The sequence below is a fragment of the Cyanistes caeruleus genome, chromosome 9, assembly GCF_971803275.1.
Source record: "Cyanistes caeruleus chromosome 9, bCyaCae1.hap1.1, whole genome shotgun sequence".
In the NCBI taxonomy this organism is placed as follows: domain Eukaryota; kingdom Metazoa; phylum Chordata; class Aves; order Passeriformes; family Paridae; genus Cyanistes; species Cyanistes caeruleus.
In genome coordinates, this window is record NC_141709.1 from 3,783,258 (window position 1) to 3,796,076 (window position 12,819).

Genomic DNA, 12,819 nt, shown 5'->3' on the forward strand with positions numbered 1-12,819 from the left:
TGCCAGAAAGGACAACCCAGTGATGCATGATGTAATCATGTCAGTACCCAAAGTTTATGCAACTTCCAAGGCTACATCAAAGCCCCCAAAAAATATATTAGCAGGATGAAATCAAGGAGGTAAATTTCAAAAGCCACATACATGGAGTACTCCTCTCACTGAAAGGTCATTTCTGGGATATGACAACTAACTAGTGGAAAGCAACAACCCAATCAAAACTGAACAGCAAAAAACGTTAGAGCAAAATAATTCCCTTAAAAACTCTCTACAAAACACTGTGATTGAGTGCATTTTTTCACACATTTGGAGTTTCCCTCCCTTTTCTTTTTTCCTTTCCCTCTGTCTCCAAAACTGTCTGCTGCCTTGGCCAGGTAACCACTGGTACTATTGTCTTGAAAGCTTAAAAACAGTCTGGAGGAAAATGCTCCTCCTGAAGTTTTTCTGCAACATCAGTTGTTCTGATAGCTGTGAGCTCCCAGAGATCCAAATTCCATTCATGTTTGGTGCAGTGCACTCAAATTGAGGTTTTAGCCCTAACAGAGAGACTTTGCTTAGGAGAAATGATACTCAATCACATTATTGCAAATCTTGTTTAATATATTTGGAACATTTGCCAAAGTAGGTTAGGATTCCAGCATGAAAAAATAAGGAACCCTTCCTATTAAAAAAATGGTGGAAATCTTTTGTCTTACTTGAAACTCAGCTTACCTCTTGCTTAGGAAGCCTTTCATGAGCTTCCTAAGGCCAAAAGAACTAGACCAAAGGAATACTCACTAAATCCTGAAGATCAAAGGAGTGCCTCTATTTGTAAGGATGAAATCCAAAACCCATGGATGGTTTTCTGGCTAACAGTTTTGATTAGGGCAAATGATTCTCTCTCCACTTAACACACTGCCAGGAAACTGACAGCCTTTTATGGAACAAAGCCCTCACAAGTATTAGTCAGAAATGCCATTTTTAATGGCACCCCAGTAGCATTTCCAGTCTGGGTGCTCAGACTCCCGTGATTACAGCAGATCCTTCTGACAGTGGAAGTTGGCCCACACCTTCTGATGAAGTGCTTCTCTCTCCTCATCCTCTTTTGGGAGGATTCTCTAGTGACCAAGTGTAGAGGGTAATCAGTGTTTTTTGGGGCAAGGTGGAAGGGGTTGGATGTTTGTCCTACACCACAGTCCTGTTATCCTTCCAAGTCGTCCTGCTGAAGTTTGTCCCTCCACTTACACAATAACCCCTCACACACACACAACCCAAGGAAGGTAATAAAGTTCACTGTCCCAAAGGATGGTGTAGCTGATCTGAAATTAAAAGAAGGGCTTTCCCAGCTACTGCCAGCCGTGAAACAGAAGTCATCACCAGCCAGGACAGTCTGGGAACTTCAGGGGAATTAGGTATAATTATTTCATGCATTAAGCACTACAGATGAGATACCATTGCAGGACTGCCAGCTATACAACAGGTTGCCAGCACAAGGAATTCACTGTCGAGTAGATTTACAGCTTCTCTAAAGAAAAGGTAATTAGTGTGACCTCTGGCACCAAGCTGCTTTGATAATAGCTTTGGACAGCAGAAACTCCTTCCAACAGCCCCCACTGCAGTAACTTCATGTCAGCAGCCATATGGAAGCAAAGACAAGGTAACAAGCACAAAAGTAAATGAACTGATATAAAAAACACCATATATACAGAGCTTCTTGCTTTTTGCAGCTGTGATTTTTACAGCTGACAGGTAAGCAAAGCTCAACTATCTGATTGTTAGAGCACATAGTTGCCTCCAAGCCAGCAGCACTCCAGCAGCCACTGCAGCCTGCAAGGCACTGGTGAGGTCAAGCATGTTCAGGGTGCTGCATCCAAAGCTGAGCCAGCACTGCCCAGTCCCACCCCAGTATGAACCAGACCTGAGCCCACCTGGCTTCCCACATCCCTTCTGCACTGTGGCCACACAGAGCTGAACCTCCCCCTCCTATGGAGGGACATGGATCATAAAGCCAATTTTTTAATGTTTTTATTTCAAACAAAACCAGAAGAATTGACTTTTAAAAGTACATGAGATCAAGATACATTGACTCACCAGATATCAAAGGATGTTTAAGAGAGATCATTAACACTATGACCACAGCATGATTATTGAGCAAAGCCTGTAGAATCCCACAAAATTGGTTCTTGCTTTGTCCAAAGTTGAGAGTCAAATCCCACAGGAGAAAAATACTGCTTCATTAAAAAGGGGCTTGTCAAGACAGGGAATGAACCTGAATACCAAATTAATTAATTAACAAATACTTTACATCTTTGTTTTTGCAGGTAACCCAGGGTGGTCACAGCAGTCAGCTATAGTAAAAGGCAGCCAACATCTGACAGCAAAAACTTGAAAAACATCCCTTTCTTTTCACTACTGTGAAGAAGTTTCACTCTGTTTGAAGGGCTATATATCACTCCAGATTTACTGACCCTTTTCTCATGAATGTCAGTCCAAAAGGCTTTAGGAAAGACTGAGAGCTCCAAAATGTCTTCTGAATCAAAGTCTATTTTTCAAACGACATTTTAAAAGTTGGTATTATTTGAGTAAGAGATAAAAGATCCTTTTCCTTCCAATGGTAAAAGCAAACAAACCATTTCTGTTCAGACTAATTAATCTTAAACCATCTCTACACTTTGTGAAACACAGAAGCCAGTTAGTTATTGATGTCAACAGAAACAACCACAGCTAAGTCAGGTATCAGACAAATATTTCCCCTTGAGTATTTCTGAACTGATCAAACTGAGTATAAAACCTTTGATTGTCACACCCCCTTCACAATACAAATTCTTACCTTTGCAGTTTTGATGTAGTGGCTCAAAACCTCAGCTCGTATTTTTAAAGTCTGTGCATGCAGAATCTCTCTAACAACCCAGAAGCTTACCTAAAATGTAGAAAAAGCGCCTTTTAAGAAATACAGTTTCAACACTATACTTTTAGAAGTTTTATTTATTTTTATCAAAGTTTGATCTACGGAAACAGACTTGAGTTCAGGGTAAGCCTGAGGTTGAGATCACATGCAAAGCAGAAGGCAAAACGAACTTAGAGCAGTGCTCTCCCAGGGGAAAAGATGATTTTGAAGAAATGTTACCTACATTATGAAGAACCTACAAAATGAAGGAATGTAAACACTAACATTGAATCATATCCATTGGTTTGCTTTCCCACAATATCAAAGCCATGTCACTCATCAACTCCTATATGAACTGAACAGCTTCAACTACAGTTCACTGCCATTCCCAACACCTCAAAATAAAACTAACCCTGAAGAAAATTAGAACCCAGTTTCTAGTTTATACTCTTATTTCTGGCTATGCCAATTATCTGCTGATGTCCAGCACAGCATCCTACTCTTAGCTAAGCTCTCCAGGACTGAATTCACTGTTATGTAAGATGCCTGCTAAATTCAGTATGAAGAGTGGTTGCTGCATTTCATACTTACATGAATGTCTCATAAAGGCTCTGCTTTGAAAATGTTTGGTAATATGCTTAAACTACACTGTTTGCTCTTCTCTGCTCCCTCCCACCCCTCTCCCCTCACAAAGAATGATAAAAATTAAATACCATAATAAAGCAGTAGCAAAGAATTAGCAAAAGGTAACAAATACTGCAGCTTTTATTCAGGTATTTGCTATGAGTTAGGAAAAAAATTAATGATCATCAAGATACAGCTTGGCTGGTATTTACAAAATTATGGCAAACAGTGTATAAAGAAATTAAAGTTTACTCTCATACATGAAAACCTTTCAACACATCACGTTGCTTTGATTTTTAAGTGATGCTAAACTACTTGTAAACTAACATTGTGTATGTATTAGGGTAACTGGCCAAAATCTAAATTGGAAAAATGAAATATCCTGTTCCACTTTGTACAGTACAATAGCTCCTAAGACAGAAGAGCACAAGATCAACACCTCCAAAATGATTACATTTGCAGTGAAGCTACAGAGATCTGATGAAAACTGCGATGTTAAATCACAACAGCTCTTTGGAACTGAGAAATGGAAGAATGACAAGAAAACCCACAAAAAGTCCCCACAAACATCTTGCATAAGAATGACTTTCCTATGGTCTGTTTGTCTAAGATTGTATTAGCCAGGAAAGAATTAACCATGGAGCTCAGGTTTCTGTTTACTTTCATTTTTCTTCATTTTCTTTCATTCTTTTTCTTTTTTGCAAAGCAAAATATCCGCTGACAAAACGTGTTATCCTCACAAACAAAGAGAGGGTCCACGTGATTAAAAAAAAAATCTCAGCATGTTGCCATGCTCAAAAATGGCAGATGTTTTTGAAACCACCATTTAAAAATTCTCATTTTTGATGGTACATCATCAAATTGTAGTCTGAAAATCATAGCAACTGTACCTGTATTTAAATGACAAATTGCCATTCCCTTTCTTTAGTCATAAAATAATTTTCCTTTAAGGACAGGGCTCCAAGTCTTACCTTGGCTGAGACAATCTCAGGAGTACTGAGAGAAAAAGAGAACTGAAACTCCTGCACCTTCTTCATTGTTTAGAAAATGAGAATATGTAGATTGTTGCCAGGTCTTCTCCAGTATTTTCTTTCTGTTAATATTAATATTAAATATTCTGAAGGGGTCCTTACTGAGTCCTGCCAGGAGCAGGGATTTTCACTCGATTATTCTGATGGGCCCCTTCCAACTTGAGATATTCTGTGATTCTATAAAATACAGAAGTACCAAATACATAAAATATTTGACAGTACTTCAAAATTTTGCCATAAAAAGCTTGACCTCAGTTTAGTGCTCTGTAGTTACACAGCTTGAGAAAAAGAACTTTTTTCCCCTGACTGATCAATGAGTTTTTAAGGAGACACTTTCTCACTGAAGACCAAGGGAATTTAAATTTTAACCACAGATTTCTGCATCATAAAGAATCAGGTAAGGAGAATACACACCTTAAGATCCCAAATCTCTTAACGTTCACAGACTGTTTATGTAACAGGAGAATGCCTGTGATGGGCCAGACTGTGACACACTTGCTTGGAACACAGAGTAACACTCCAGCATTTTCATCAGGACAAAAATCCCCTGATTTCCTCTGTCAGTCCTGACTTCTGTGGAAGTTCACTGGCTTCACACAAACACTGGGACACACAAATTCTTGTTTGCCTAAAGATGCCTGGGTTTTGTCCCAGTCCAAGCCAGACCTAAGCTTAACAACACTTCCAAGCTCTTGCAGGAAAAGAAAAAAAACCAAACAAACCAGAATAAATTTTCTTCAAAGCTTAGAGCCCTCCAGTCCTTTCAGTGATAGAGTAGGCAGGAGATACAGAATAAAACACACTTAATCACTCCTACTTCAACCACTTCCAGTCCTCTCTGATGTGTTTTTACTGTCAGAAAAACAGGTTTTTGGTCTTGTCTATTAACTGGTATCTTTAGACAGCACCATAACCTAATGTATTGCACATATTGAAAAATCAGTAATTTAAATAAATACTTTTGTTTCATTCTTTACATAAATAATACATATTTGTTCCATATATTCCTCTTCTGCTGCATTTAAATGTTATTATACCAACATCAATCAGCTACATGACTCCCTGCCTTTGGGTATGTTCAAGGCAGCATTTAAAGCCTTGAATATATAATTGTACATTTATATTCTTCCCTATTAAGGTCAACTGAGAATAAAAGGCTTAACTTTGAATATATCTGATCTTGAATCACACCTTAAGATTTTTAAATAATCTCATGTTTGCCTGATCTGAAATATCAATTCTGTTATACTGGTGCTTTTAAGTTCATAGTCATTGATTAAAAAATTATCTTTGCTTCCTGTGCTACAGAAAGATTGGGAAATATTCTTTTAATAGTTTCTGGATTTTTCTTTCAGGTAGCTTCCATGCATACTAGCCACTCCATTCCTTAATTTCCAATAATCCCAGTTAAATCCACTGAAATTCAGCAATACTACAATACTCAAGAAAAAGTTCTTCATACAGTGTTCACACTTGGGTTAAAAAAGGATGCAAAAAACCCAAAAAACACTCATAAAAGCACAGTGAGCAAAACATAAAATTTTCCTTTTGCAAGTGGGATCTCTTCCTTTAAAAATTCTCCAATGTACTGACTGTAGCTGACAAGTTTCTCTAACATTTTAAGCTCTGTGGCAGCTCGGTTCCATTCCCATTTAAATAAAAACCTCAAGAAAGAGGTTTTCAGCTGAGGGACTCTGATAACCAAGAGACCAACAGTGACCTTCACACAAACAGTTACCTTAAAAAAATTGTTTATTTGAAACATATGATAAAAGTTTATTTTCAAAAGGTAAGACAATGTTCTATGAAGTGAACTCGGCAACTGAGCACTCTGACAGGTTTACCAGTAAGTAAACAAATTACTTTCAGAAGAAAGCTAAAAAAATGAGAGTTCAGAGTTTAAAAAAAAAAGTGAAGTTATGTAATTTTAAAAAGAAATAATATTAAACATGTAGATCTATATGAACTACCACTCAACAATGAATTCTCCAAGAACAGGAGAGACCTGGCATGGAAGGATTCAACTGATTTCTCTTCCCTGAACTCAATCTCTTTTTACAGGCACCACATCCAATTATCCCATAACTAATGCTGGAACTGCCCAACTTCATCCTCAGTGGAATCAACTGCACAGAATCATCACTGCTTCCAAAATACTACCTGCACATCATTTTGTTGTGAAGCAGCTGTTAGTAATTTAGTATTCTCTTTACTTAAAAAGCGAGAGCTGTTAATGGTTTTTCTTTGGCAAGCTGGGGGCAAAAAGGGAAGAGACAGGCTTAATTTAAACCCAGTGAAATTCCAAAAGTTAACAAAATTTTGATGACATGCATTCCTGCCTGAGAAGGTCACAAGTCCCTATGACTTTCCCAATTATTTATTTTAGGATTAAGCATTAGAACCCCTCAGGTAAGTGGAGCAGAAACAATATCTGTCCTTTTCCCTCTCTACTCCTATACTGATGGCTCCCTTGATGCCAGAATAAAGGCTGATATAAACTTCATGGAAGTCCTTATTCCCATGATAATGTTTCCCCTCCTTCCTTCTGGCTCCTGAGCATATTTTACCAATTCTTTAGTATGTCTGAAGTTGACTTCAGGCAGCTCCTGCAGTTCCTGAATACAGCACGTAAAAACTGAGAAGTCCTTGATGAGTTACACTGCCTAACATGGTCTTTACTACAAAAACATTCCACAATATTCAGCAAAATGGAACATTTCTTTGAAGAGTCAAAGAAATCACTCAAAATACTCACTTCCATGAGTGAGGTAGCAAATGCTGCAATCAGTGGTGTATCAGTGAGATTAGTGTCAAAACCATGAGTGTTTTTACACTAGCCTATATATTCTAACAGAAGCAACTTAAAAAAAAAAAAAAGCAAGCTAGATCAGGAAAATTTCAACTAAATGCAGAACAGCAACAACAACCAAAAAACAAACACACACAAAAAAAATTCCCAAATTCTTGACCAAACCCCCAAGACCTCAATAAATGGTAAGTCAGAAAAAGTTTGCAGTGTAACATTTTTTCTTCAGTCCAGTGGAGAATCAGGCAAAACCCAAACCCAAACAAGCATTTCAATCAGTAGGTTAAGAAATATTCTAAGTGTTGTCAGTGAAAAGTAATAGGATTTGATCATATCCTCAGTGAGAATAATCATGAAAAGTGAGAAAGTACACAAGAATTGATAGGGGAAAAACACCCTGAAAAGTTGAGAGGTTTGGTCTGAGATTCAGATGATTAACAAAGATCTCTCTAAGTCTGAGACTGGGTATTGAGGTTACGTCTGCAAGGCAGCTTGTAAGTTTGAGACCTTATTAAACATTTACGAGAGGAGAGATGAGAGTAATAGAATTACTTCATCTGAAAGAGAAAATATGGCATTACTTAAAAAGAGCGTCACAGTTTTGAGAGATGACTGGGTAACTACACAGCTGGATTCCTCCAGCTTCACTTGTGGAGAAAGGGAGAATCCTGTTGTTCTTTTAATAGTTAATTTTATACAGAGAAATTGCTGAGTAAGAGAACCACAAATCTCAAATATACTACCTAAAAATGTTGTCAAATAGAGAGTTAAAGAAGAAATTTTTTTACAGAAAAATTGTTTTAAATTTTTAAGTTTGCCTAGAATCACTTAAAAAAGGTACCTACCCTGACAAGAGGCTTCTATTTCAAACAAAAACATCTATGTGAAGCATAAGACACTGAACTAACACAGAAGGAAATTACTAACTACTAATTACTAGTCCAGAAATCCTGTATGTCAAGTCTTTAACCTGTAATTATGATTCTGTCTTTTATATAAAAGACAGCCAGCAGTTCTGGAGAAAATATGCACTTTTCATTGATTGCTGCTATTTAAAACAGAGTTATTTCTTCAACACTGGTTTGGTCTTTCTGTATATCCTGTACATAAAGTATCTCCTAAAAGGAGCTCCTGAAGTTGTCAAGTAATCAGCTGTGATCCAAAATAAAAGTGATGTGCCAGAACACTTAATCCCACAGACTTTCTAAAATGTGTACATGTAATAATGCTGGAAAAAAAGAACTCACATGATTGAATCTTCTGGTGAAAGCAACAGCATTTGGTGCAAAACGGTATTTCTCTTTTTTATTCCAGCCACAGCTTGCCAGCTCCTGGGAGAACAAGGATGAAAATTCACTTCTTTAATTCAGTGCATAACACATGTTCAGAGCCAAAGGCATATGAGACACAAATCTTTTAAGTTCTAAAATAACAGAGCAACAACACATTGAAGTAATACAGTTACACTTGTTCTGATTCCTTCTGCAAATTGAGACTACACAAGTGTCATTTCTGAATTATGCAGAGTTATTGGATCATTACAATTCATCTTTTGCTGAATTAGAGCTTTCCCAATTCTGTTACCACAGAAAATCCAGCTTCAAAAGTGAATCTGAGCTAGAGAGCCGAATGTCCTTTTGTTTTTAATCACTTTCTGAAGATATTTAAAGAGATGATACACCTAATTAACTCAATCTAAGACATGTCCCATATTTTTAACTTGGCATGTTGCATTAAAGAAATACCAAAAAATACTGTTATTTGCAGTAACAATAAAAGAAACACTATTTTCCATTTTCCCTTCCAAAGGAGTCTGTTTTGAGAAACTGCATCACCTTGTTATTTACTATCACTTAATTTCAACATAGTTTTCATTAAAATCATAAATAACTAAATGTAGCAAAATGAGCTCTTCCATTTGTATAAAACAGCACGTGAACAGATGCAAAGACAATATTCAACACACAACCTGTTCCACAGTGCTACCAAGAAAAATAATCAATATAGACACAGCTTACTTATTCAAGTGGTATAATAGCAAACTACAGCCCTTCCTTTCTACTTATTCATGTGTTCCTTCCAGAACATCCATTCTGAAGTGCTCTCAGTTTTATCACCATGCAGAAAACTCCTCACTGAAGCCAGATTCATGCTACACATCCAGCTACCACATAACTTAGGTCATATGACTCAACATGTAACCAATAATTGTGACATTTAAGGCACAGTTTAGAAGAATTTGGTATCTGGAGAGTCTTTTTTTTTTTAAACTTTTTTAATTCAGAAACTTCTTAGCATCTTTCCAACCAATGTTGCAAAACTACTAAAGAATCTTATGCCAGTTAAGAACAACCCTGAATTCTTCTCCTTGAAGTTTGTGGTGTGCAGGTATTTGTTAGAGAAGACCCAGGAGATTCCTGGCCAGGCACTGGAAAGAATGCAGAATTCTTGGCTTTGTATTTAGGGCCATTCCTTCAAATTTCACTAGAAAGTTGTGCCACCTAAATCTACCCTGGCAAATCTGGCGTGTTCAGCACAGGAAAGCACATACCCCTGTCCTTACACCTCTGCTTCAGTGAGTACACATGAGACAACCATACAGCCCTGAACTACTCCTGCTCCAAAGGAGAGCAGGCTACTGGAGAAAGGAGCCATTCAAGAGACTCTTGATTGCCCTCTCTATCCCTCAGCATCTCTAGTTTCCACTGGAATCACAGCTCTGCACTGGGAGGAACACAAGGGAATTCATCCAATGGCATCTGATAACCCTTAACAATGGGAGAAAATGAATTGTCACCTCAGGTGACTGTGCCTCAACACTCCTGGCAAAAGATCTGGATGTGTGTCTTCCCAGGCAGGAGCAGGATCTTTTGTTCTGCAGTATTCTCAAATCTGCTGCCAATGATGGCTGTACCCTGTGGGCCCTTAGATTTACAGGGTCAGGGCAATGGGGAGCTTCTGCCCAGAATCATTATGAGTTTTTCACTCAGTGATGAGAATTTCAATTGAAGGATGTGGCCTAAATTTTTCCATGTTTTCCCTAAATCTGTGCCATCAGTTCTGATTCTTCAACAGCTTAGGGTGACATCCACACCACTGTTCAGGGACAGACACAGGAGAGGCACAGAGCTTTCAGAGCTCCAAAAGCATTTTTCCCTCCCTTTAGCAAGTGTAGGAAACACTTCCTCATCTCACTTAAAAGACCCCTCTCCCTTGTGCAGCCAACTTTCTTTTCTCTCATCTTTAAACTAAGAGTGGTTTCCCTTTGCCTGTCAGGCTCCCCAGCATGACCACCTGAGCTTTCTGCCTCATGGGACCCTTGCTCAGAACCCTTTTGCTCCTCTCTAGAAGCTGCCAGTGTGAACCCACTGCCCTTGGCACTGCCCAGCTCGCTGCCAGAAGATGCCATCAGCAGAAGAGCAGCCACCAAGGTGTTTGCCCTCCCTGGATTTGGCCTGGAGCAGTCCCATACAATCCCAACAAGGACACATCTGACTGCACTCATGATGGCAATAAAACACACACACCACACTGGAACTGAGAAACCATTCTTATCCTTCTATAAAAATACTCACTTCTCTGTTAAACAGGCTGTTTCTTTCTTATTGTATTTCTTGATCTTCCTCTAGGATTCCTTTTTCCACCAGAAGTTTCAAAACTAAAGTATTAACAGGATTATTTCCTTATCTGCCAGTCAGCTCAGGAACAGTCAGCTACATCATTACAACCATCAATTTCTTACTTAATGTGGTACATTTAAACTGATGTGAAAAACTGAAAGACATAGGATCAAGAATACAGAAGTGGAACTTCCTCTAACTCATTTTGGTTTTCACTCCCTTTTGAATACACAGCATTTTATTTTCCTTAAGAAAATACTGTGGGAACATTTAAATTATAACCTGTACCACACAGCAAAGAGTGAGATTGTGTTTCTCACAAAAACCTTTATCTAAGTCAAAGGGAAAGTTTCAAAAAGAGGAGAGAAGCAGCAAGGATTAATAGTGGAACTGTTCTACAACTTCAGAGTGAGCAGAGATTAAGAATACTCAGTGAGTTGTTTTTTTCACTGCCCAGCCTGGCAAAGCAGAGGGGATGAAGAGGTTAAAGACAATAAGCCAGTGGAGATTTTCAATATGAACACATATGGGCAAAAGATTTTGGATGATGTACTAAAACATATAAAGCAAGTAATCAGATTTTCCAAAAAAAGCAAATTGATGTGTTCTACAAAGGGTCATGTGGCTGTTATTTAATGTTAACACAACTACCAGCAGCACAACCAAGCAAGTCTAAGACTCTCTTCTTTTACAGTAAAGCTTTACAGTCACGGCTCTCAAACCACTGAAAGCCACAACCACTACAAGAGAGGGAAGAAAAACCAACATAACATTTGCCTTTCCCAGGGAATTGAAGGAAATCTTATGACTGACTGGAGAAACTCCATAATATTTTTTCCCCCCCTAAAAATTAAAATGCAAATTGGCTGCTTTTGTACAGATAGATGTTTATGTCAGAGAGGTGGGTTCTTTGTAATCTTTATTTCTTATGCTGCAGCCCACTAACTATTAATTAACAAAAAACCCAGCAATTCTTTCTACTTTCTCAGAAGTAACTTGCAGGTATTTTTGATGAAGAAGGAAGGTGGTTTCCAGAATTCAGGAATGCTAGAGCCTGCATACAGCTCAGGCAGAGGATTGTGTCACTAAAGAGTATCTAACCATGGTAATGGTTCAAGTCCCTGCCTCTGGCTCACCCCAAATGTTAAGGGATCCACCACTTTCCTTAATCCCAGCTTCTGTGGGCAACACTAAGCTTTCACTCTGTTTTTTCACCAAGCATAAAATGGTGAGTTGTAGTGGGTAGTGTGCAGGAGCTTGAGAACACATCTGAACCGACAACATTGCTCAGAAATTTGAATATAAACAGAAATAATTCTATTTACTTGCTACAGATAGAGGCAAAAGGCTGCCAAAGTATGTCAAAGTGTGCTGCAAGCATGTTCACCGACTTTGATGCAAAATGAAAAACAACTACATATTGCTTTGAGAAGTGTTATTCAGCTCTGTTTTCTTTTAAGATAACCAAGCTGAAATCCTGGTATTGCTTTTTATTAAAAAAAAAGCCACCTGTAATAATTTAAGAAGTATTTTAACACAATGAGGAAGGTGCAACACAGTAATTTGTAAGATATTTAAAGAACACTGCCCACACAGCCTGAAGATAAAAATTCATCTCCAGCAACTAAAAAAAGTTAAGCATCTCTGAGTACATCTTTCAGAAACTTTATTTTGAGAAAATAAATGAACACACATTAAAGGCTAAACATTTTCATTCAGGTGCCATTCTGCAGTTTGGAGAGCAAAGGGGGATTCACAACCCGTGTAAGGAAGATTTGCTGGTGAGTTACAAATTGCAATGAACACCCTGTTTTTAAATCACAGCACACTGGGGAAAAATATTGCTCACCGTCTCCCACCATGCATACAGATGAG

The 12,819-nt window shown here is 38.1% G+C and overlaps 1 protein-coding gene across 50 annotated transcripts in view; it reads right to left on the bottom strand.

Moving 5' to 3' along the window:
- The window catches only part of RALGPS2 (Ral GEF with PH domain and SH3 binding motif 2), a 109,209-nt gene that overhangs the window by 59,825 nt on the left and 36,565 nt on the right, over positions 1 to 12,819 (bottom strand). For all 50 annotated transcript variants that reach the window (XM_086902159.1, XM_086902130.1, XM_086902170.1 and 47 more), the window contains 2 exons: positions 8,572 to 8,655; positions 2,807 to 2,896 (listed from right to left, as the gene is read on the bottom strand). In XM_086902159.1, coding sequence (XP_086758285.1) covers positions 2,807 to 2,896; positions 8,572 to 8,655 — 174 coding nt within the window. The remainder of the gene's footprint in view (positions 1 to 2,806; positions 2,897 to 8,571; positions 8,656 to 12,819) is intronic.